We start from the raw sequence: 26,461 nt of genomic DNA on the forward strand, positions 1-26,461 counted from the left end.
AAAAATAAAAGCCGATCTTCATTTCACTGCATCTCAGGTCTTTAGATCCAATCTGTTCATAAAAGTAGATCCTCATGGGATAAAATCTATCCATATGGAAAGAGCTTGCTCCAGCAACCTGCATTCACTTCAGTTGTCCTAATGCACGTAAGACACTCCACTGGCTGACCTGGTACTGCTCACAGGAGTCGGGATCGCAGGATTGGCCCAAAGCATCCAGCACGTATAACAAGTTGACAAGGAACAGCCCTCCAGGTCCTGGGAGGGGTCAGTGTGCCTAAGTCCAACTCATTCCTCCTCCGCTGCTTTGCTTTAGGAATAGAGAGTCATCATCATCCACTGTAAAATAAACAGGGAAAGTGGGTTGAACTAGCACATCCAACTGGACTTCAGTAAGATTCACAATGGAGTGGAAGGGTTGTGGGTTCTCTCTCTGTGACAACACAGTATAAGGACCTCCCATGTGGTCCAATCCTGCTCACATTAGAGTCAATGGGGGCTTTACCATTGACTACAGTGGGATCACAATTAGGCCCACAGAGCAGGAACTGAGATCTGTGCTCTTCAGATCCCAGAACACATGACCTGTCTCCAGGGTGCAAGAGAAGCAGCTCCATTACTGTCAGGAGCCTACAAACACTGGAGCATATGTAGTATAGATTCCATCCAGCAGCAGATCGTGATGGGACCACATGCACACATCCAAGCCATTGGCTACATTTTATATCCCCAATTAGCCCTCCAAGAAAGTATGATCTCTTGCATTTTATTGGTGAGCAGATGATCTTGTGGCAAATGCAAAAGTTTGGGACTCCAGTGTTCTCAGCATTAATTGCTGTGTGACTGTAGGCGCTCCGTGCCTCAGTTTCCCCCATGTATAAAATAGGGATAACTAACACTTCTCTACCTCACATGGGTGTTGTAAGGCCTGGTTAATGATTGTAGCATTTTACAGTCACTATGCACAGGTGCAAAAGACCATGCACACAGGTGCATGGCAGTGCTGATTCAGGCCCTGTTGTTCTAATAAGCCCTTTACTACAGCAGGCAAAGAGGTCTAAGGCATGGAGCTGTATTTCAGGGAACGGGCAAGTGCATGGCCTTACCTCAGATTCCCGGAGATATATCCCTTTGCCATCTTTAGTTAAGTTCCGAAAGGCCTCTGTGAAGAAACAGAATGAGGGAAATGAATTTGATGGCCAACAGGGACAAGGACAACTCAGACTCGCCAGCCCGGGAGTGAACTGAAATGCAGAACCTCTAGCAGATCTAGGGGGACCCCACCCCATCCAGCACAGTTCAAAATGCCTGTGTGGGGCATAAGGGACATTCGCCAGTGACGTGTGGGGCGGAGTATGAGCTGCTTCGTGCTGCTGTGATCATTTGAGCCCTGGGGAGATCAGGACACTTCCCTCTCTATGGCAGCTCTGGCTGGAACACATCACAGGTCCTCCTGCTTCCTTGCATAATAGGAACATCTCTTATTCCCTTAACTCCTTGCACAAGCAAACACTGCAGTATCAGATACAAGACCTGCTCTCTCCACAGAGCCAAACCTCTCCAGGTTGCCTGGCCAAGGAGTCTGGGAAAGAGGCTGAGGGCTTGATTCTCCTCTAATTCACTCCATTGACTTCAGTGGGGTTACTCTTGCTCTACACTAGTTTACATGAGAAGAGAACCAAGCCCCATATCTTGGACCTTGCAGCCCCAGGGACTGAGCTAAATGGCTTTGTAAGGGGCCCCAGACTTGCTCTGGAGTCCAGCATCAGTGACATGCTGAGTAACATCCATACCCCCCATGATCTCTACTCGCAGCATGAAGCTGACGAAGCTCTCAAAGCTGATTTTCAGGTCAGGGTTGCCGTATCTGATCGCCATTAGGTTACAGACTTCGTTGCTGAGCGAAATCCCTATAGAAAGGAAGAAAGGGAATGATAGGGCACCTCGCAGCCATCCAGAGCACCACAGGATAACTGCAAAACTAACAGAACATTACCCTTCTCCAGCATCTTTCATGTGAGGATCTCAAAGTCCTTGATAGACATTAACTATGCCTCAAATGAGGGATTGACCTAAACCAGGCCCCCAGATCCAAATGCCATCCCCAAACTTTGAGTAGCTCAAAATCTGGATCATCTTTACTCACAATATCCATGGGAGGTAGGGCAAGTAATATAACAGTTCCCTCTACCCGCCACTGCAATGCAGCCACCTCTGGGGTAAGTCAAAGAAACTGCTTAGCAGCAATATAAGACAAGAGTTTAGGAAAAGAGGTGAAGAAGAATATCTGGCTGAAACTAGTGGGGAAAATTATCCAGACCCTGAAAATGGTGTGGGGATCTCTCTCCAAGTCCATGTGGTTGTTTTTTTCTCTCACAAATAAATCCAGGTGAATTCACCCCAAATGTCTTTCAGTATTTGTGCCTGGAAAGCACAACTCTTATGATTTAATGTAATGGCAATACCTGGATTTGGAGGTTATCTTTCACCTCTTTATTATAGCTACAGTTTTGAATGTTACCAAGCAAAATGACTTTAATTAACCAGATGGAGGCAAACTGCCAATAAATCATGACCATTTGAAAGCCCTGATCCTTAAAAAAACTGTGAGAGTGAATCCTTTCTCCCATGCAGAGCCTCACTGAAGCTGATGGGGCTCTGCCCAAATGCAGAGGTCCACCTGTGTAGTTCTCCTGGCAGGATCGGGGCAAAGATCTTAAAGTAATGAAGTCTGACATTGCTACTGCTTGTGTGCTTGTCTAGCTGACATAGAGGGCCAGATCCTCAGCTGCTGTAAATCAGTATTAGCACCACTGACTTTGATGGGGCTGTACTGATTTGTACCAGCTCAGGATTTGCCCCCTCACCCCCACACACAGCCAATAGGTTAAGGTGAAGTTAGTTATGACTCTGTGGCGATCATATAGGTTCAAAATAGGGCTTATAATGGAGAGTTAACTTTGGAGTGGTTGCCTTCCTACCCTAGTAGAGAGCTGTCAGTGAGATGTGGATATACTGTACACGAAGCTAAAGTGAAACTTCATGCTGCAAATCACTTTCAGAAGCCAAGGTCTGGGGTCCTTGCAACACTGATAAAGTATCCTTAACCTGACTGCTGGGACAGTGGTTGGGAGAGAAGCTAGAGGGAGTAGCAGAAGTAGCTACCGTCAAGGGGAAGAGGGGGTTGTGTGTTGTTTGCCCCTCTTACTGGCATTTGGTACAGTCTTCTAGTTCTTTCCCAGTCTGGGGGATTTTCCAGGCTTTTATGAGGATGTGGTTACTTGCCAAAAGTCGGTGGCCTTTTGGTGCTCACCTGTCTCCTGAACAGCTGCATGCAATTCCACTAAATCCAGATTTCCTGATCTATCAACATCTTTCTTCTGGAAAACTTCCTGTTTTTAAAAAAAAAAAAAAAATCAAACAAGTGAAAGAAACAAAAAGTGATTCTGAGCCTCTTAGAAAGGGAGGTCTATTGGTCAGCAGCATTGACACACAAACCCCACTTCGCTCTGTGTGGGGCTCATCAATGTGGAGGTGTCAAAGCAATTCATTACTTGTACTTAGTGGTAGTAATAATAATATAGGAAAGGAGAAGATTTTTCCACCTGGTGGGAAACCAGGAATCTCTAGTAACTTCCTCTGCAAAGCATCCGCAGAGTTGGGAGTTGTACCTGGAAAAGTTACAGGCCAAAAGTCTGTCCTATTTACAATCTGAGTCCAGTGGGATTTCACAGGGGGTAAAGTCAGTGCAGAATTTGGTCCCAAGAAATCTGTTTGCAATGTGTGGAGGAAGCACCTATTCAGGGCTACGGTGTTCCCACACGCAAGAATATGCCCTGACTAAAGTTCACAGGGTTCAGAGTTCTGATCCCAGATGAACCTTTCCCTAAATCAGTTGGGGCTAGATCTATGAAGGGACTTAGGTGTTGCAATGCCTAACTTCTAGTGCTCTGCTGCCAGGTGGAATTCACAGCCCTGAGTTGGATGCCCAGGCTCTCTATACCAATGAACAGAGAGAGTTAGGCGCCTAAGAATGGGATTCTCAGAAGCCAGCAAGCTGAGTGGAGAGTTGCCTAAACTAGCCAACAGTAAATGCTGGGGAGAGGAGTGAGGCCTCAGCCCCGCCCACAAGAGTAGTTTGGAGCATAACTCTGGGCTGGAGAGAGGTGCCTATATCTGCTCACGATCCACAGCTATAAACGCTCTCCTGCAGTTGGATGCCTCAATCCCTTTAGAATTGGTAAAGCAACCCCCATCTTTTCATGTACTCTGTATATATATCTTCCTACTGTATTTTCCACTCCATGCATCTGATGAAGTGGGTTTTAGCCCTCAAAAGCTTATGCCCCAATAAATTGGTTAGCCTCTAAGGTGCCACAAGGGCTCCTCGTTGTTTTTGCTGATACAGACTAACACGGCTGCCACTCTGAAATCAATCCCTTTGTGGATCCTAGCCCCTGACCTTCTTGTGCATCAGTCACAGACAGCAGGTCAATTGGGTTGAAAAGCAGGCACCTCTGCGAAAACAGATGCTGCACCAACACTGATCTTTCCTGGGTACACACTTTTTACAAAGGTGTATCTCCATTCTCGCTGGATCCTCCCTCACCTCCAGTGACTGCCCTGCCTAAGACTATGTATTTCCCTGTGTCTTGACAAGCAGGCAGCTTTTCCATCCAGTCCACATCCTCATGAGTCTTCATAGCTACCCAGAGATCAGACTGGTTTCTTGGGATTTAACTGGTTCCTAGTCAACACCGACTGAGAAGTACACAGGGAGACAAGTAAAATATTTCTGTACCAGATAGAAAAGCAGCCTCTTCCACAGGATCCTGAATTCCTGAATACTCAGTGTGCCAGTGGCATTAAGCTTAGTGGAGAAGTTAAGGTCGATGATGTCTTGGTAAAGGGGCAGAGACTCCAAAATTGGGGGGAAAAAAAACAAAAAACAAAGAACAGTCAGTCAATATAATTTTATGAATTCTGGGAAGTTCTCCCTTCACTATGGACCTGAAATCAATGAGAGTTTTACTACTGGTTTCAATGAGAGCACAATCTGGCCCTTTACAAAACAAATCCCATTTCTTCCTGACTGAATTGTTGTTATTGGGAGTTAGGAAATCAGTGAGCAGGGAAATGCCCTGATGGTATAGAAATCACAGTGTAAGTCCTGCCCCCATGGAGAATAAAGCTCAGGTAAGGTATTAGGTGTGTCAAATAAATATACAGCCCAAGCTAAAGGATACGTCCAGCAGTGCCAGGAAACCTTGGCAGGCATCCAGACTAAATCTCAGCCGAAAGCTCTGGAGATCTGGAAAAGAGAGGACTGTTATGGTGAATAACTGAACACTGCTCAGTAAAATAGATCTCAGGGTCCTGAACCTGCTGCCCTCGAAACTCAGTGGCAAAACTGCCATTCATTTCACTGGGGATAGGATTGGGCCCCCCAAACCTTTTGTGACACTGTTCCTCTCATTTACAAGTTACATCACTTGTGATTCAACCTGGGCAAGGTAAAAATGTAAGACAGTGGACCAGATTCCACTTTCAGCTGCATGGATGTAATTCCCATGGAAGCCAATGGGCGCTCCCTGCGGCCATCTGATGAAGAGCATTACGACCCATTACCTGTAGCTAACACCGGAAATAGCAGTTAAAGAGCACCCCAAATTGTAATCCCAAATGCGATTTACTGGGTGACCTGGAGCAGTCACTCAATCTCCTTAGGCCTAATTCATCTGTGGTGCAGCTTCTCTAGCCACAATGAATTGAAACACTGGTGCTTAGTGTCTCTCTCTCTCACACACACACACACACAGACAGGCAGCTTTTAAACTCACAAGCATAATTGAAAACCTAATTCTGAGCATTCCTGGGCCATACACGAGTTACATGAAAAGAAACAGAAAGAAACTAATCTTGTTGCAACTCATGATTATAGATTGCCTGTTTGCTTCCACGGAGCAGAAGCCATAACTCATATATCCCTACTCTACAGAAAGCGAAGATGCTGTAATCTCATTATAGCCCTGTTTATTAAATATGCATCATGCACAGTAAAGTTTTGAAATGAATGTCTTCAAACTGATTGCCTATGAAGAGTAAAGACACTCCACCTCGGTTGGTTAGTTTCCTTACAGATTTCACAACACCCAATGGGTCACTTTCGAAAGATACTGATATGAAGATAAAAAAGCAATCTTCATTCACCCTTGAGAAAATTAAAGGAACTTGCAACCCTTCAGATGTTTTATCTACCCAGGGACAGGTGCACTGAAAGAGACTAGTGCTGGTAAAGCCCATTATTAGAACTGATCAGGAATTCTATTGTCTGCAAATGCCAGTTTGTCAAACCAAAACTTTTCATGGGAAATGGTCACTTTTGACAAATTTTTTTACTTGAAAAATTTTAGGAAAAACAGTTTTGAAATGGTCAAAACTTTTAATTTTGATATTTTCTAACAAAAAATTCTGGTTTTCTGGTTTGAAGTTGGATTGAAGATGAATCACTTGATGCTTACCTGTTCTGTTCATTCCCTCTGAAGCACCTGGCATTGGTCACTGTCGGAAGATAGGACACTGGGCTTGATGGACCATTGGTCTGACCCAGTATGGCCGTTCTTATATTCTTAAGCAACTTTTGTCTTTAATTTAAGCTAATTATGATAAAAAGTCAAAATTGAAACCAAATGTTTCAACTAACTGAATCCTGTTTTTTTCCCCAAACTTTCTGTTTGTGAAAATATCTGAGATTTTGACTTTTCATCCCCATTTCTGAGGGGAAAATTTGTTGAAGTCTCAAAAGTTTGCGGCATGAGAAAGCCATTTCCCAGCCAGTTCTACTCATTACTCTCGTGTGCCTACATCACCCTTAATCTGCATAAGTATAAAGGGACTCAGCCAACTTATTGCTCAAATTTGTCAGGCATTGTGTTTTCGGGCCACATCTGTACCAAATCCTGAGAACTGATCCTTGCTGGTTTGGAATCCAATTTGGAACTTAAATTATCAGAAAAGGATCAGACCCAGAGTTTCAAAACCAGCTCCTCCACTCCCAGAACTCAGGGAGGGAGTTTGGGAGTTACAGGTCCACTTCACACTTCAGGCTCATCTCTAACTAGCACCTAATTAATGTTATTAAACTATTATCTCCTAGCACTTACGTGTCCAGACCACGTTATTCAGGATCCTCTGGAGTTGGACAGCGTTTATTTCAGGATGCTAAAGGAGACAAATACTATTGTAATAAATTTCCCCTCCTTGGATTTCCCAGCATGTCCTGTCTTCACTATCTGGCTTTTCAATCCCAGTCCAACCCCCATGGAAAGACACCCATTGACTCTGGGGGTGTCCAATTAGACCTTTAGATTGTTAAAAGCACATTCTCATCTGGTATAAAATGGTCAAAGCTCCACAGACGTTCATGCATTTAGTTATTTTCACCAGCTGAAAATCTGGCCTATTATTTTTAAAAGACCCTCTTTTTCTTTTGTGATATCTGTCACATCAAGCACATTGTCAGCAAAGATGGAAAATTTAAAAATATTTCCATTTCAGTTTTCAAAACAGATTTTTTTTTGTTTTATGAATTTTTCATGGTTTCCAAAAACTGAAATTAAATTTTCTGGAAACTTTTGATTGCTGAAAAACTTCAGTTGCTGAAACCAAAAACTGTTCAAAACACGGAAAACCCCCCTGTGAAAGACAGCTGGAATGAGTGTAGCAAGTATTTATGTGCACACTCATCCAACCAAGGAGTCAAGAAAACACCCCATGACAACAATCAAAAGTTACACATGAAACAAAAATAATTTTGAAAAACCTGGGAAAAAATCTGTTTGTTTTTTTTTCCCATGAAAAATAAAGCCTCAAAAAATTTCTAAAATGTTTACAACCAAAAAATTTTGTCAAAACCAAAAAGTTTTTGTGGAAATTTTCATTTGTGAACATACGCTGTTTTTTATGTGAACAAAAAATTATGTGAAAAATTATGCACAAAATTTTGACCAACTCTAATTCTCAGAGTTAAACAGGGCCTGATCCTCAGGAGAACTGAATAGCTGCAGCTCCAGCTGATATTAGTGGGAACTGCCAGCACTCAGCACCTCTGAAAATCAGCTCCATAATAATAACAACAATCTGTAAGAATAAATATTGATTCTCTACAAGCAAGGCTATTCATCAATCCATTGTGGTCATCTAGTCTGACCTCCTACAGAACACAGGCCAGAGAACTTCCCCAAAATAATTTCTAGAGCAGAGCTTTTAGAAAAACTTCCCATCTTGATTTTACAATTGACAGTGATGGAGAATCCACCACTTTGCTAAATTGTTCCTGCGGTTAATTACTCTCATCATTAAAAAGTTACGCCTTATTTTCTGTCTGAATTTGTCTACCTTCAACTTCTAGCCATTGGATTGTGTTATATCTTTCTCTGTTAGTTTGAAGAGCCCACTATTAATTGTTCCCCATGCATATCAGATGATGGGAGCGGCTTTGCTAATGCCTATGTGAACTTTCTGAGCACATCCAGTGCAAATTAATGGCTTTCAGAAGCCTAAGCAGACCCAACGTGAGCTGAGTGCCGTGAATTTAATGAAGAGTGCTTTTCTCTAACTGGCGTGTTTCTCGCCTGCTTACGTATTGCACAACTCCTCGCGTGACATTCACGCTGTACCCTCATGCCGATCTCCTACGTTCCCCACCAGTTTCCAGCACACTCCAGCTGCCAACTGACACCATTCTGACTTTTCTTTGCACAATTGCTCTGGCAGCACAAGCGGCTGGCCTTGCGGCATTTCCTTTGGCAGTTAACGTGTACGCTTACTTGTTCAAAATGCTTATTGAAGAAATCCTCACAAATCTTGCCTTCATGTTCATCAATTATTTCCTTTAGGGTACAAAAAAGTCAATGTTAACTGAAGAGATAGAAGCAGGAGTATCCAACATACAATCATATTCTTCCCAAATTTCACTGCATTCCCTTTCCTGCCATCACCACTGCAATTACTTGCCCGGCTCCCACTGTGGTTTCAACTTTGCTAGTACATAAAAGGAGAAGAGTGGGGAGGAACACAAGTAAATAAAAGGGAGACCCTCTGCAGGCAGATGGAAAATAAAGAGTGAGGATGAATTGTGATGATCTCACCAAAAAGAATGGTTTGCACAGCAGTGAAAAAGCCTAAGTGTCTGCTGGTTTGCCTGTCTTGTTCTGGATATTTATACCATGTTCACCTTCATGGTACAAGAGATTCTGTCTATAGAACAAGACGTGGCCTCTCAGTCTTAAAGTGCTGTAACAGGAGGTCTCACATTCCAAACCAACTCAACCCCGCCACATCACTGCCACAGAAGAGCACTGCCAAGGAGAAAAGCCAAAGTCCTGATCTGAAACACAACTTCCAACAGTCCACCTCCCTCGTTCCAACTAACCTTGGAAAGCATGAAACTTGAATTTCCGCCCATTTCACTGAAAATGGAAAACAATGGAAATGTTAGACAGTGTCGCCCTTATCACATGTGATTCTCCACCTGCCAACCAGAATTCCTTCCTCTGCTTCCCACGCAGGGACCCCAACCTGCCCACACACAGCTGCTGTGTCTACAGTAGGGATTTTCCCCACCATTGCAACTCCATTAGTGGAAGCAATAGTGTCAATATGGCTCCAGGCAGCTGCTGGCATTTTAAGCACTACATCAGCTAATGCTGCACAGAACAGGTCTCCTGGATGTGGTAGAAAGAAGGCCAGTGGCTGCCTGGGCCTAGTCTGTGCTAGAGCTTTCGCCGTTGCTACCAGCCATGGTGCTGAACCAGTCGTAGCAACGGTGGAAAATGTAAGGGAAAATATCCTAGTGCAGACAAGACCAGTAATCAGTGTCCTGCATCTGGCTGGGATGATTTAACTGGGAATTGGTCCTGCTTCGAGCAGGGGGTTGGACTAGATGACCTTCTGGGGTCCCTTCCAACCCTGATATTCTATGATTCTATGATCTCCCCATACAGTATGCACAGTGTCCCAAGTCCTCCTAGTTCAATACTAGGATATAGACTAATAGCATTGTTTAAGCTATGGAGCAGGTACTTATCCTAAGCTGCATCCAGCCCAGTAGCAGACAGCACTGACCTATAACTCCACCACCCCGGTGGAAAGGCACAACTATCCCAGGAGCACCAAGAAAACACTACAAGCAAGGGCATGGCATTATCTCACCCAAGGACGTGCTTCCTGGAGAAGACCCGCAGGATGAACTCGGACTCCTGCTGGGGTTCCGCGGTGGAGGGGACGATGACATAGACCCCAGGCTGCAGCCGGAAATCCTGAGTCACTTCCCGTTCATTCAGGAAGAGATGCCTTTGGTTGAGGGAGGGGTTCCTGGCAAAGAACGCTGGTGCCAGCTTTTTGTTGCTTTTGTGGTACTGGCCAGGGAAGAAACAAAGGGAATTCCCATTGGTTTCAGGTGAAAGTCATGTGGAGAACCCAGGAGGCATGCTTAAAGAAAACCTGCCATAGCACATCCTGTTTCCATAATCCACAAGCAAAGGAGGCAGACAATAGAGATCTAATCAGAGAGCCAAACGACCAATCTCCTTGTCCGTCCTCCTGCCAGATTGTCCTATCGGTACATTCTCATTGTCCCATTTTAAAAATCACCAAGCAATGAGGCTTCCACCCAAGTCCCTCTGCAGCCTGCTCAGATCTCACTAGAAACAGCGGCCCAGAACTTGATTGGGCCTTAGGCCACCTTTGCACCCTTCTTATTCTGGGCTGCTGAGCACTACCCACAGCAGCACAGAATGCCCTAGGTTGATGGCTACATCCTCAGCTTTTTCCTCAAGCTCCCCAGCTCTGCCCCGGCATGCCCTATGCACAAGAGGTTTTGTTTTCTTGGGGGGTGGGTCATGGATTTATAGGGTCACCTGTCATGGTGGTCCTACACTGTGTCTGCACCAGGACAAAGTGCTCCAGAACCTTAGCGGGTGAGGGGAGCATTCCACCTTAAGTCTTTGCTACAGCTTCCAGGCCTCCGTGTGTGTGTGTATCCCCGATACCACAGGTCCTACTCAAGGGTGCAGCACTCTTTGCTCTTACAAATGGTTTTTATTCCGCAGGCCAAAATACTGCAGCCTCCTTACATGGGCTGTGCCTCAAAACGGCTCAAACGTTTCACTCTCTTGCAGAATTATGGAGTTCCTATTCTTCTCCCTTTGTCCATATTTCTCTCATGCTAATGCGGCAATTTCATCTAGGGGGGCATGGGGCTGCCCCTTACCATGCATCTTATATTACATTCATAGCTTTTATGCCTCTGTCAATACCGTGATTCACTGTAGTTCCAATTCCAAAAACTGTCTCGGTTTTACATCTCTCAGCATTAATCTCGGTGTTCGATACAAACCTGAAACTCAACTCCGAGCCATCACCAGCCCTGGTCTCCCCATTAGCATGCATGCAGCACAGACAGTGCTGTAGTGTTCTCCTAATCTGGGTCAAGCCCATTTGTGCTGGCAAATTTAATCTCACTTGTATTCCTAATGGTGCCCTAACATCCCTAGTTCAGAAAGAGCCCATATCTGAGGCTACTGTTTCTAACACAAGGTAATAAACATTGCAGACATGTTGGAGTGACTGTTCGCTAGAGTTAGTTCTTTACCAGTCCAAGCTCCTGGGGACACTGACTTTGGAAGTGAGTTAAGTGGTGAGCAGGGCAGTAGGTGTAGGATTCCTAGATACAAGATCAGAGCTAGATCCTGCCCTGGCTTATACCAGCTCCAGCCCCTTTTAGATCAAGGAGCGTAAGTCAAGCGAACTCACTCCTCAGTTTTTAATTCCCAGGAGCCCCGCTCAGGTCCCAAAGTCCCATGAGAAGGGGAAAGGGTTAAGAACATCCTGTAAATGTTGGCAAAGCCCAGGTGGCAGAAGACACCTGCAGCCTTTTCCCCAGGAGAGCTCCAACAGTGAGCTAGTGGGAGGGTGAGTTACCCTGAGACTCCTCTAACTAATGCTGGGCCCCATCCCAGTCCTTGGCTGATCCCAAGAGTGGGAGGATGACATGTCACCTTTCCCTTCCCCTTGCCCCATTGCTGCTCAGAGCGCAGCTCAGATGCAGCCCAGGAGCAGGGCCTTAATGCTGAATTGAGGTATGCTCCTCCCAACACAGCCCGAGTCATAGCTCTGTATTAACTCATGATTTCTCAAAATGCTTTCTAAAACCTGTATTAAGGCGTTTAGAACTGTTGGTCAAGAAACAAAGGCACTCGCAGCTCCACAGGTGGTGACATAGCATCTGCATTGCCCCCATGTGACTCCAAAGGAAGGCAGAGAGGGACTTACCTCTGGGCCCATCTGAAAGGGAAGAAAGAGAGAGAATCCATCAGTCAGGGAGTTCAGAGCCCTTTGGCTCACAGCTAACAGCAAATGTAGTTTAACAACTGGAAGCAGCTCAGGGGATTCAGTGGGGCTCCTTAGCTTAAAAAGCCTGGATTCCTCCTTTTGAAAATCTTTCCCAGGCCATCCACAGCCTATTTGCCAGGCTGGGTCAGTAAAGCTTGGGTTGCTGAAACACGTGGCGGCAACAGGACCCTCAGCACTTTCAACAGTCAGGCAGGAAGCTCCCTATGGAAGGGAGTCCCTTGCTAATGTGGCCCACAGGACTTCGGTGCTGCAGCTAGAGGTGCACAGTGCCCCAGCAGGAAATCGGGGAGGCTTTGTACCTGACTGAGACACAGTGGCCCTAGTTTTCAGAACAGCTGAGCACCCACAACTCCCGCTAAAGTCCACAGGAGCCGGGGCTGCGCAGAATCTCTGATCAGCAGGCTGCACGTTCCCCCGGGGCTGCTGGGAGGACAGAGGAAATAACGCTATGGGCCACACCCCTTCCAAATGTGACGGCTGCCGCATCAGGGATTGAACGGGGACCTCCAGAGCTAAAAGCAGGAGCTTCAACAGCTTGAGCTGAACCTCACCAGCAGCAGCTGTCATTGATTAAAATCCTCTCTGGCTGGGGCATTGAGGGGGAACCTACAGCACTCATTCACCAGTGCGGTACACACGCCTGCAACATCACACCCAGGGCCAGCTCCCTGTCCCTCCCCACCCCCTGTGGGGAGATTTTGCCAGTATGGATGGTAGCCTGAGGAGGACTCTGTATCCAGCCTCTGCTCAGGAGGGTCCTAGCCCTTCCCTCAGACCCTGGCACACACACGGCTGGGCACGGTGAAGCCCAGTACATACTGGGGTAGCAGGAGCTCCTTTACAGCCCTGCAGTTTGACAAAGACTATGCAAACACAGAGCACGTCCTGTGCTTGATGAAAAACTCAAGGAAAGCAGTGTCTGAAGGGGCCCAACCCCGTTGATTCAAGAGGAGATTCTTGGATGAATAGGAGCCACATGCAGACAGGGAGGTGAGAACACAGAGCCCATTGGGCTTTGCTGGATATGTAACTCCAAGGATCTGAAGAGCTCTCACTTGGTTTGGAGGGCTAGGAAGTGTCTCACGCTGGGCAGGGCAACCCAGTTATTCTACCACAGATCAGATTTCTACCCACCTTGAAGATGGAAAACCCTATGGAGAGGTGAGGTGCCCGGTTTCGGTGTTTGCTGCTGGGTTTCTGGATCAGGGACACCAGCACCCTGCAGGAACGGAGGGACCTTTTGCTGCCATCACCCTGCAAAACTTCCAGCCAGTACTGGGGATTCATCCAAAATGTGTCTGAGAAGCAAAACATAAAAACCTTCTGGTCACGTTTTCCATCACACATTTTGTCATTGTGTTTCCACATGATACCTGGCTTCAGGCTGAGTGGGGGAAGCAGTTCATTTATAACCTCCAGAGGCCCCAACCAAAATGAGAGCCCTACTGTGCTAGGTAATACACAAACATATAGTAAGAGAGAGGCCCTGCCATGGAAGGTCTCACAATCTAAGCAGACAAGACAAAGGGTGGGAGGAAGGAAGAATTATTTCCCCTCATTTTAGTGGGAACTGAATCACAAGGGTACCAACTGCCAGAGGTGCTGAGCACATGCAGTTCCCATTGACTTCAACTGGACTAGTGGATGCTCTGCATCTCTGAAAAAATCAAATCTTAAGCGGTTTGCTCAAGTCACAGAGTCAGGAATTGAAACCACCTCTCCTAAGTGCCACAATAGGCCCATAAGCACCAGACCATCCTAAGGAAACAACCTGATTTCAGTGGTAATGGAGAATAAGCTGGCTCCCTTACTTGTTCATTGCCAGACTTTCTAACCTTTTTAAAAAGGTGTCAAATTTTGCTCACAACAGGGTAACATTGGGCTTTGAGTCTTGAGGCAAATTTTGCTTTGCTTGAACAAATTCCGTTCTTTACTATTTACACAGAAAAGTCTAAATCCGGATCCCTTAAAGTGCACCCAAGTACCGTTCACCTTTGTAGGGCCTCATCCTGCCGCCTGCCGTGCTCCCTTTGACCCATCTCCCAATCTGCAGAGAATACATCCATTTCTTCCCATCTTCCTGGCTCATCAGGTCGGGAGTTAATTTACAGATCATCAGATCTACAAAGTGGGTCTTAAAATCTTGCAGAGACATCCTGTGAAAAGACCGCCACAAGATGCTAGTCAGCAGCCAATCCGTGGTTAAAAAGTAGAGGCTGGATATTCCCAGCACTGCCCCATTCTGTGTTACTTATGGTAATCCTTACATATTATTAGCTGGTAAAGAAGTTAAGGTTTGCTCCAACAGCAACATGCAAGTGGTGAATGTATCACTAAAGGCCCAACAAAGGACAGCAGCCAAGAGATTATTATGAGAATGCAAGCAAAAGAACAAGTATAATGAAACCGGCTGCAACATTGCCACCTGGTGGCAAAAATCTATGGGAATGGGAAGCAGTTGAACAAACACTGTCTGCCTGACCAAAGCTTTGTCTGGGTTTGTGTTGAAAATATGATAACATGTAGACTTTAAGGTCAGAAGGGACTGGACAAAGATTCTTCCTCTGCTCTTGAAAGCGCTCTTGACTTCACATAGAAGAGCACTTGTATCATACAGGCTGTTTCTCATGTCCCTTTCCCACCAGGTGGCAATGTAGCAGCCCCATGTAATTTCTCCCTTTGTTTCGTTAAAAAACAAAAAGTGTTCCAATTGTTATAAAGCATCATGCACATATCTCATCTTAGAGCACAGCAGAGAGACAGCAGATTTAGCTTCAGCATTAGCTGTAGCCTTAGCGCTGGATGAAGGAGGAGAGGAGCTCAGATATTCACAGTTCCATTACCAGAATTCTCCATCATCTTGGTTTCTCCGCAGCAAAATCTTCTCCTTCGGGCTGAGCTGCTCCCAGTTCCCAGAGCTAGGGACAGAAACAAGGCAGCTGATTTTGAAGCAATAACTAAATAAATGCTCCATATCTATCTTCAAGTTCAAGAAGCTCAATACAGACATCTGCTATAAGATCAGTTCCTGCTGCAACAAATCTCTGGCCCCAAGCAGTTCACAGTTCACACTAGACGCTGCACTTTGGACACTCAGAATGGCACATCAGAAGCAGGGAGAGAACCTAAATCCCCCTAGACCTAAAGCATAGGCTTGAGCTAAAGGCGAATCTCCATTAGCTGCTAGCCATAGAGGGCCAATGTAAAACAGCTGAGCAGTTCTGATTTTCTCCTGCAGAGAGCACTAATGTTGGATAGCACACTCGCCAGCAGAGCTAGGGGTTGTCCCATTCCATGAGAATTTTTGAGATTTTGAATTTTTTTCCTGTCTTGAAAGAATGAAATGTCAAAATCTGAAAACAAAATGTATATACATTTTTCCTATAAATTCACGTATATTTCTAAAGAAAGTCATTTTGACCTGAAAAATTGAACTTTTTCATTTTGAAAATATCAAAACGGAACATTTCAACAATTTAGAAACTTTTTTTCCCCCCATTTTGTTTTTTTAAATGGGAAGTTCATCGAAAAAGGCCCTCTCCTGAAAACAGTTTTGGTTTCAACTAATCAGCATTTTCCAAAGAAAAAACATGTCGGAAAATTCCCAGCCAGCTCTACTGGCCAGTTCATTAGATTATACATGCGGCTTCCAAATGTTTAAAATATAGACCTTGGGTTCTATTTTGTTGGTCAATTCTGTGTCGAAGGACACGTAATCGGAAGAATATTCTGCATCAAGTATCAGAGGCAGCTGGAAGTGATTTACAAGTCAGGCCTACGGTATGCTCTTCATTCTTTCTTCAAGGTGGCCGGCTTTTCTGTTGTCACATGACAGACACAGATCAGAGGAAAGTTACGCTCTCCTCATACAAGGCGAAATCCAGACACCTTCCCTCATAAAACCTGAACAAAGAGGATTTGTGCAGGGAACTAACTGGAGCTGCTGAAGAAGGAATCTGCCCCAACCTAAAATGAGGGTAGGTTGCAGGGCTACCACACAGTCCTTTTGCAGCTGTCACTCCAGCCTCTGAGCTGGAATAGCAGCCACCATCCCTCTGCGATGGAGGGGCAGTGACTACTGTACTTACTATGCTCTCTGTAGGGGGAAAGGAAGTTCCCAGCCACTACATCCATGTAAACACAGATTCAGTGGCCCTTCCACCACTTCCCTTGCCATCTCTAATTGTGCCTTCCACTTTGTCATACTCAGAGCCAGCCTGACGCCTACTTCCCTGAAGAGCAGGTAGTTCAGACCCTGCCCCCACTCTAATCTCAGAATCCCAGAAGTTGCAGTATATAGAAGGTCTTGCCTGATCCACAGACAAAGCGGTGAATGTTCTGATATAGGATATTGGATCACCTTACTATTCTAGCTGTCCTGGGAGCAGCCTCGCTGGTAATCCAAAAACACCTGTGTCTGATGCTAGATCACACACCGTGTTCATCATCTGGCATTATAAAGAACCCCTTTTACATTATGTTTCCTTTGACAAAAAAAAAGCAGAACCAACGTTCTGTTTTAAGTGCTTGGGAGCAGCATGTGTGAAATAACTAAGTTGGTTGAACTGCATTAGCACTGGCTGCTCTAGCAAAATACCTCCACGAACTCATTGCCTTGAAACCAAAGGGTATCTGAAAGCAGCCGCACCGGTTCCATTGACTCAGATGTCATCAGCACTAATTTATGCCCGCAGGTGGCAGCATCATTTCATCCACCCAAACCCCTCCTCAGCACTAGCCCTTCCCGGTTTCACTCACCTATCGCTCCAGTCTCCTTTCCATTCCGTTTTCCCCCATGGATTTCTCAGTCGCACTAAATTTTCCGGTCCATATTTGCAAGTCACCTGCACAAAACAAACAACATTGAATTTACCAGGGTCTCTGCAGCCTTTGTCTGGTTTACATTTGCATAACATGCCATGGTGACTCCTCTCCTTTTACTGATGTCAACCAGTGTGATGATAACGGTGCTCCCGCTATTCTTTTCAATGACTCTGCTCAATGCGGACCTCTGAAATGAGGCAGGGAGTGATTAAGTGTCTTGCCCAAGGTCACGCAGAAAGTCTGTGGCTGAGCCAGGAATAGAGCCCAAAGCTCCTGAGTCCTAGTCCAGGGTCTTAACAATAAAGCCATCCTCACATGCTAACATCTGTGTAACTCCCTAGCAATCAACCTGGAGTCTTGCCCACATATCTGAGGGCAGGACAGGGCCATGAAGACTAATTCTGTCAGTAGGACTAATAATCCAAGGTAGCCTAGAACATTGCTACAAGAATCTTAATTGTAGCACTTCCTGAATTTGAATGTAACTGGGGGAAATGGAGAGCGGGGGCGGCATTGTGCCTGGTCTAAGGGGCAGAGAGAGGGTGGAAGGAGGTTTCCTCTCTCCTCACTCGCCTTCTTGTGTCTTTGTGCAGGTACTAGGCACAGCAGCCGTGCTTGTGATCCCCTGCATGCAAAGACTGTTTCAAGGCAAGTGCTACTGCTGGTAGCCTCCCCAGAGGCAACAGGACTATGGTCCCTAGGCACTAGGCATGCTGGAGTCAGGCACTCTGCACCTGGTGAATGGGATTCTGACTGAGCCTTTTCACCTCTCCTTGCAAAGGCACCTCACATCAGCAACGGCCTATCGCTGTTGTAACAGACGGCCGTTTGGTGGCCTGGGTGAACTGAGTCTCAGACCACTACCAGAACTGGCTCCCATCTCAGCAAAGACACCAAGGAATAAATGGGGGCCAGGGCGGTTAACTCCTCTTTACCAGCAGAGGTTGAACCTTTGGGTCAGGGGTGACCCCAATCAGCGGGGTGAGGTGAGGCCTGAGGACACTTGCCCCCCTGACTGTGCACCTGCTAATGAATAAATAGGATGCTGATCACTGAGATCCACCATCTGACCAAAGTAGCCACCATCTCGTCAAACTCCTTAGTGGAACAGTGGGCACTGTCTGGGGTTCTGTGCTTTGTGTCCCCATCCAGTTTCTTCACTTTAAACTTATGCCCCCACATTCCTATTCTTGGTTTTCATTTTCTGTACCATGCATTCAGATGGCTTCTGGGCTCTGTGGCCCCCTCACTCAGTTGCATGGCTGTCCTAGGCTGGCTTAGGCCCACCTGCCTAGAATTCAAATAGGCCAGCCCCTTTCACTTTAAGATAAAGGGAATTTAGACAGGTTGTCTTTGCACGCTCTTGTAGGTTATACTGTCAGCAGAGCCCATGAGTCAATTACAGCCGGAGATTTACACTGAAGCCAAGCCAGTGTCCCCTATGTTTTATTCCTGCTGGTAAAAAGAATGCAGATTTGAAAGGAAACCTGCCTGAAGCACTCCTCATTTTCAAGCCACCCTGACATCACTTAAAAGGGAGTGGACGGCACATGAGGCTCCCCAACACAGCACACAGCCAGCTCTTGGTCTGACAGGGAATGCTGCTGGCATTGGACACAAGTTTGGAGCTATAGAACCAGCGTTGTCCTTACCTTTCTAATACCAGTGATTGTGTAGGCATGGCCAGCCACCAGCCCATTCTCTAGGACCCTTGCTGTCTGCATACAGGGAAGAAAAAGAGAAAAAACTGCAATAAATGTATTAATAAAGCAACAGCTAAGCCCAATGCTGCCCTCAGTTCTGTGGATGAAGCTCCCAGTGGAGACAATGGGAGCTACACTTGTGTACATGAAGATGGAATTTGGCCCAGTGCAACTACAGACTGGCTCCAGCTGCAAAATTCTGACCTGGGCTCCCAATGCCACCCCGTCTGCAGGGCATGTAGAATGGGGGTTTTACCTGAGCCCATTACAAAGACAAGGGCCATTTGCAAATCTCAAGACGTACGTTTGCAGTTCAGCTCCACTCCCAGCCCCAAAGCCCAGCCCCATCTCTGATTGTAAGAAATGTGGAACACCAAGGGCAGTTTAGAAAAGGCATGCAAAGCTTTAAAAGAAATCTGATTTTTAAATAAAAAATTTGAACCATGCTAATGTGCATCATCCTAGATACCACAGGGATGGCAGCTATTGACAAATGAGAGAGAGATCTGTATAATAAACTGCTGCTCAGCTTGCTGGAGGGAAATTTCCCAGGAAAGATGTTGCTGGTGTTAGCCTATCCATCCATTTGACATCAGACTGGGCCTCACCCCTAAATGTGTCTGGCAACCCATGAGAGATCTGCTGTAGGTTGCTCTTGTCAGTATATCCCATAGATCAGGAGGAGCCTCTGCCAGTTTTATAGTCATATTAACTCCGCCTGTAAAATCCACCAGTGCTTCCGACACTTGTCCAATCTGCAGATCTTCATAGGAGCCATAGAGCCTAGCAAGAGAGATATCAGTTTAATCTGCTATTAATTTGTAGTACAAACATATTTAATAGGGATGGAGTGATACTAGAGAGAGGCAAACCCCAGGATGTGCTTGCAAAACCAAAGTGAAGGTTGAAATCCATGCTTCATTTTATATGAATCCTCAACATTCAGGAGGAGGGGAATACAGATAATTGATTTCAGGTTTGGAAGGGACTTCTGGTTTGCTCTATTTCTAGTCTAAGCCCCTTCACTAAGAAGTATTGAAAGGATCTCCTACACTATTCCTTTCATAATCATATCTTAACTAGTTTCTTCTGAATATCTACTGTATCTTAAGACTTTAGTCCACTGTCTGATTTTCCTCACCATTAACATATTATTTCAGAATAGCAAAACAAAATGGAATCTTCTCAAATTTTAGCTAGTCTCTCATTGACAGAAGGCTAGAGTCCAGTGAAATTAATTAATTTTCCCTCTTTCATATTGTCTCCCTTCTAATATTTATTTAGAATTCTCTCCCATTCTTGGGGTCGTTTTTCAGACCAAATACATTAAGTTCCTTCAGTGTCTCCTTGTAAGATTATGAAGGTCATGTATCACCTAATTTACTCTTCTCAGCGCTGTGTCTTTCTTAGCGTTGATGAATGGAGCTGGATTAACAGCCCCAGAGAGTGGGGCTGAAGTGTTCAAACTTGACTTTGTGGAGTGGTTCAAAGTGAGCCCTTCAATTTTTGGGTGCCCAACTGGAGGCATCTTAAAAGGGCCTGATATTTAGAGGGTGCCTGCTCAGCCCTATCTGAAAATGAGGCCCCTCTAAGGTATTTCAACTTGGATAGTCAAAAATGGAGGCACCCCAAATCACCAGTCATTTTTCCAAATCTTGACCTAAAGAACTATACTGAGTCACAGAATAAGCACAGTGTTTGCAGTGGCAATGTAAACTTCCCCAGCCCACCAACCATTTCAACCCTACCCTAGAAGAGCCTTCTCCCAGGGTGAGTGTATTTCTGACTCCATGGGCTCCTGTACAAGGGTTCTAACTGGTGCTAATTATCACGGTGGTAGCTTTTAAATTTTTAACGTATGGAGATCAGAACCACACACAATATTCCAGATGTGGCAAATTCTACAAGACCTATTTGTCAGACAGAAAGAACTGCATATGCAGGAGGCAACAAATTGTAGACAGAGATTATCTGCATAAAGCACGACGATTCACTTACTTGGCATATGCCTTCTCCAAAAGGGCTCCCCAGAAGAGATTCTTACAAACGGAGGAGAGAAAAACCAGCTGACCAGCCTCATTGACTGGCAGTCGGTCATCAACTACCACATCAACCCATTCGCCAAAGTGCCAAAACTGCAAGGGGACAGGAATGAGAAAATATTTCACTGGGAAGTAACCTCCTCTTCAACAGTAGAAAAGGACCCATCTATTAGCTATGGGCTGTAACAGGCTGTCAGAGTAACATGTAACCTGTTAGAGGGTGATCATTCTATTGTGGTCAGTGGGTTCTGCGGCCTCACAGATGCAGCTAGTTTTTATATATGGGTGGGGTAAAGAGAGATGGGAGTAGCTCTCAGGCTAAAAGAGAGACCAAGTGTGTAAAGATTTGGAACAGATGGCAGCCATGCTGGAGGATGTAGGAGTGGGGAAGACTTAGCCGGGAGTAAGGTAACCATAGGGGCAGCCAAAGCTGGATAGAAGGATTGTGCATAAGCTTTTTATATTCACCAAGAGGGGTGACTTTATTTTGACTCTCTGAGTGTGTCACTTCATTTAAAGGGGGGTTGGGATGACACCCACTTCCTGACTTGAGTTACCTATTCACTCAGCACTCACTGAGGGCAACGGGAATTGCACGTGGACTATCTGAGAACACGATTTTAGTCACAGCACAGTCAAGCATAAGGCATGGTTTTTGAGGACCTCCAGTGCTAGGGGGAAGAACACTCACCCGGAAATGGAAAATGCCAGCGTACTTCCTATCAAAGCTCTGGTTTTGCGGCATGACCATGGCCAAGATGTCTTGGTGGAACATCAGCGCTTCCAACGCGGCCAGGAACCAGCAGTTTTCTGTAACAAAAGAATGAGCAAATACACTGGGTGGAATCAAGACAATTATTGCCGTTATTGACAAATATTTTTGAAGGAAGCAGCGGGTTGGGTGCTTTTAAGTTATAACTACACCAAAAAAATTGGGATGAGCTAGATTTGTGTTTTATTAAGTCAAAACAGGTTTAGTGTTGTAACCATCCTCTCGTAGCCTTTTCATTTGGAATGGAGTACAAATTAATTTGGAATTTCACACAAAAAAAGTTTTCCATGAAAATATTTAGGTTTTCATTGAAAAGAAACAAACCTTTTTTTTTTCCTGTTTCAACAACCAGAATTGCCAAAACTTGAAAACTACGAAAATTTGAATTTTTTTCACAGTGAGAAAAATCATTTCCTGACCAGCTCTAACAGTAATGCTCTGCGTTTATTATACTTGTGTCTGAGGATCTCAAAGCACTTTACAAATGTAATGAAGCCTAAGAACATCTGTTACTCTTTTAAACCTGGGTAAACTGAAGCATAAATATGGCTTGTCCAACCAGTAAGTAAGTGGTGGAGTTGAGACTAGATCTTGACAGTTCTGCTCTAACCACCAGACCACACTCCCATTTAGAAGAGGACAAGTCTTCACACACCTTCACTAACTTACCCACCCTTCCTCTTCTCACTTCATAACAGATGCAAGTCAAGGTTGACACAAAGCCTGCATTGTGCCTACATACATGTATTGCAGTATTCACAGGCCCTTCTGCTGTCTATGTGATATGAAATACATTACATGCTCTAGTGACTAGGCACAGTGATGAAGCTTCTGTTGTTATCATTTACGTAGTATGCATGACACTTTATAGACAAGTATGAAGACAAGGTCAGTTCACGTTCCAGCACCAACATTAATAAAAGTCATGTTTATGGCACACAATGGAGCTTTCAACTAGTTGGGACACATCTTTGGATCACATCTTAGCCTAGAACTTTATCTTATTTGTTGAGCATATTATACAATTTCCTAATCCATTTTATGCAGAGCTGGAATGATATTGAAATCAACACCCTTTATATGTAGTCTTACACAGTCAAATTAAGCTCAAATTGCTCTGTGTATAGCTATATATATATATAAAGAAGAAAGGAGCCTTACCAACCAATCCTTGGCAGAGATCAAGCCGTCTGGCGTTTGCAGTATAAAATACTGGAGTTTTATGCAGCTCCTGGAAGGTACAAGACCAAGAGAGAGAGAGAGAGAGAATGTCAAATCATTGCAGTGGTCCTGCAAAACCTTGAGGACTGACTAGCTTTTTCTGAAGCCACTTCACCACTAATGGAGTGAGTTTCTGAGGAGTCAAAGGTCTCTCGGACATTCAATCACTTCTGGGGGTCTCTACCATGTGTCTAGAAGATGGTGTAGGGAAGTCACCTCACTCCTTCCTGACTAGATCTGGGCTAATCAGGGATTTTTCACTTTGCTGGCAATTACGAAAAGTCAGAAAAAAATTAATTCTGGATTGATTAAAATGCTTTGTCTCACTTTGAACAATCTGTAAATGTTTCGTGATTTTTTTAAAAAACAATGAGTGGAAACTGAAACCAGAAGTCATTTTGAACTGAAAAACTAAAACGTTTCATTTTGAAAATTTTACAGTGAAACAATGTTTGAAATGAACAATTTGGTGAAACTGACACAAATTTGCAAAACAACAGTATAGCCAAATCTGCATTTGTCACCAAAAAAAGAGTTTGGGTTGAAAAATTTTATCCATCTCTATTCCTAACAGGGCTACTCCTGCTGCTGCACGGGTCAGGTATCAGATCCTGTACGGACGCCATGAAATAACTATCCAATTATCACCGAGGCATTGTTTGGGGTTCCAGGGTAAACTGATTTTTAAAGATATATGAGAGATTTTTTCTCCCTTTGCTCCTCTTATAGTATAAATACACAGCAGAGTTGAGATGGTTTCAGTGTCATGCATTTATTAAACTATGCATTTATTACCTTAACATGTTTGGATTTCTTTTAGGTGTAGCCTTAACTTTGCATTTCCTGAGTTTGAAATGCCTGATTTGGAGATCATTAAAACAACCCCTATAAGATTTTTCACTCTTGGGTTCTTGACACGTATATTCAAAGTTAACTTTAAAGTCGTTTCTTGTCTTGAAATTCTAAAATGCTGCTCACTTTTTTACTCTTAGTACTGAGATTCCAATGATGTAATTCACAACAGAGGCTACCTCCTGTCACGTCTTCAATGGCTATGACTAATAACTGGGCTAGACAATGAAGAAAAAAAAAGACGATAGCTGCTGAAGAACTTTCTGAGGCTGTAAAAATTCTGAGTAATAGTTCAGAAAGAAGACGTATTATTACTCTCCAATGCCTCTCCGGGCAAATTCATTAAATAAATGTCAAAATTCTCTTTCACTATTATGATCCACAAATTGCTCAATTTAATTTTCTCACTGTCGTCTTCCCCAACAGGGGTGGCAGAGAAATGCCAAGTACTCAAAAGACACTTAGAGTAATTAAATACTAACCCTTACCTCAGATGAAACTGCTCAGCCTGTACTTAGGCAAACAGTCACAGAGTAGGTCTGCACTGCAATTAAAAACCCGCGGCTGTCAGCAGCGTGGGGATTTCAGAGCAAAAGGCCTCAAACCTGTGCAAGTACTTCCAGGGTACACAGGTAGAAATACAAAATGTGGAGGCTTTTCCAGAGCACAGGGCCTACTTTGCTCCATCCATTCAATCCTGCTCTAACCTGCCACTATGTTACTTTATTACTGCACCTATGAGGATGAACAGAAAGGTTATATTAGACACATGGATGGACTGTGGTATATTTTCCTCAATGCACAGACATTCTCTGCATATGTCACTCTCCATCAAATCAAGATGATATTTTACTCAGGGACAGATGAACATTACAAATTCTCCATAGTGTCATGGGCCATAAAAATGTCAAATAAATCTAGCAAGTAGTTCTGGGGCATGAGAGTATGGGGAAATTCTTTTCTACCATAAATCTCCCCACAAATCAGCTCTTCATTAAAACAAAGGAGAACCATAGTCTGTATTTTGGAGTAATGTCCTACAAAATATAGTCTGAAAAAAGAGGGGTCAACATCTTGTCCTTTGATACATGAGCATGCATGTCCCAGTGACATTTGAGGCCAGAAGTCCTTTCAACATTAGAAGGACACAACATGTTCCACTTGTGTTCATCTCTGTTTAAAGGGGAATAGTAGACTCAAATCAATACCAACTAAAGTTTGTTAATCAATTAAAACAATCTGCTCTAGGTCTGTCTGCAGAACATGTGTTAGCCCAAGGTGAATGTTAATAGCTGAGTTACATATGAACCCTTGAAAACGGGGCTGTTACATCTGCCATTTATGGCCTGATTTTCAAAGATATATCTACAGCTCCTATGGATTGCAGTGGGAGGCGTGGGAGCTCAGCTCTTCCAAAAAACAGGCCAAACCCTACGGCTAGAGTATGACTTAACCAACGAATGGAGCCCTCCATCCAATGGCAGGATTTGCAGGCAGACAGGACAGCGTGATAGGTTGAGAAGGAATCTCACAAATAATTTTGAATGTAACTTGCAGTAGGATTTGAAAATGTCAGGAGCTCTCCCTTCAGCTGTTCCAGGGCAGCTGTGAAACTGCAGTTACACCAGCTTCCACATGAATGTAAGGATGTCCTGTTACTTTAAATGCCCATCTCTGGTGGCTTTAAGGCATAACTAAATGAATACTGTAGACGTGCAGCCACCTCACAACACCCCCGGTGGCCGAAGGGCGGCCCTGCAGGCAGCCTCTCACCTCATTTCCCCTTTTTGGGGCCCCAAATAAATTCCACGTAGGATTTTTCCAGTCAAATCACACCAGCCCTGCTGATTAACTTGAAGTTCAAAACTAGACACAACAGTCTTCCCTCCAGCCTTCAGCTGAGTAAAGCCAAAACTCTCCTGGTCTGGTCAAAGTCCTTCCCGTCTTAGCCCCTCTCAAGCTGAAGCAATTCCCCTGACCTCAGGATCTTCCCTGCAGGAGGCTTTTGCTCTCTCTGCAGTCTCTCTACAACCTGCTGAGCTTCCCCCTTGCTTTCTCCTCTTTATAGGAAATTGCCTGATTCCCCTCAGGTGGGACTCATTCTGTAACCAGGGTTAACTTGCCCTAGGATCTCCAGCCCAAGGGCAAGCCACCCTGTTTCAAAGACCTATTAATAGGTTGTTCTGTGCTAACTCGGAACATTAATGGCTATCCAGTGTAAACAATCCCTCACATAAGAACCGTTCACTGAACATCACTTACATGTGGCCTCTTCCACTGTAGCTTTGGGGGCAGTTTCTGCAGCAGTGATCCCATTCCAATGGAACAAACATCAGCTGGGAAGTTCTCATCCTTGAACAGGCATTTATTCTTCAAGCATGTCTCCAACAAGGTCTCGTAATTCTGATGAAGAAGTTTGTTGGGCTTTTGGAAGGCTACTCTGCACGAAGGCACCCGTGGCTTTGATTTCCCTCGTCTCAGGAACGAGAGCCAGGCCATGGTGGTGATAGGAGAAATTCCCAGATAATGATACTTTAGGGGTCTTGTCACTACACAATGCCGGAGGACTCTTTCGACCTTCCTTGTGCAGAAAAGTGTCTCGTTCAGTAGAGTTCCTGGCTGTTAAAGTAATT

The 26,461-nt window shown here is 44.7% G+C and overlaps 1 protein-coding gene across 1 annotated transcript; it reads right to left on the reverse strand.

Moving 5' to 3' along the window:
• Positions 1–300: 300 nt before the first annotated feature.
• On the reverse strand, positions 301–26,355 carry CAPN14 (calpain 14). Its single transcript, XM_073335277.1, has 20 exons — positions 26,091–26,355; positions 22,917–22,986; positions 21,675–21,793; positions 20,940–21,076; positions 19,545–19,724; positions 18,891–18,948; positions 17,173–17,258; positions 15,258–15,332; positions 14,407–14,570; positions 13,549–13,712; positions 10,213–10,418; positions 9,434–9,470; positions 8,829–8,891; positions 7,164–7,221; positions 5,247–5,311; positions 4,802–4,870; positions 3,314–3,392; positions 1,794–1,910; positions 1,107–1,162; positions 301–339 (listed from the first exon to the last, which is right to left on the reverse strand). Exons 1-20 carry the CDS (start codon positions 26,325–26,327, stop codon positions 313–315), a joined length of 2,067 nt encoding a protein of 688 aa, XP_073191378.1. The 5' UTR covers positions 26,328–26,355; the 3' UTR covers positions 301–312.
• Between the last annotated feature and the right edge of the window lie 106 nt (positions 26,356–26,461).

The sequence above is a fragment of the Lepidochelys kempii genome, chromosome 3, assembly GCF_965140265.1.
Source record: "Lepidochelys kempii isolate rLepKem1 chromosome 3, rLepKem1.hap2, whole genome shotgun sequence".
NCBI lineage: Eukaryota > Metazoa > Chordata > Testudines > Cheloniidae > Lepidochelys > Lepidochelys kempii.

Bases quoted from the DNA above. Each gene is read 5' to 3' on its own strand.
- CAPN14 (XM_073335277.1), bottom strand. From the start codon at position 26,327: ATGGCCTGGCTCTCGTTCCTGAGACGAGGGAAATCAAAGCCACGGGTG. The intron at 19,725-20,939 runs GTAAGTGAATCG...CTCTCTTGCTAG, and splicing joins TTGGAGAAGGCATATGCCAA to GCTCTATGGCTCCTATGAAG. The intron at 13,713-14,406 runs GTGAACGGTACT...TTTGCTTCTCAG, and splicing joins CAGGATGAGGCCCTACAAAG to ACACATTTTGGATGAATCCC.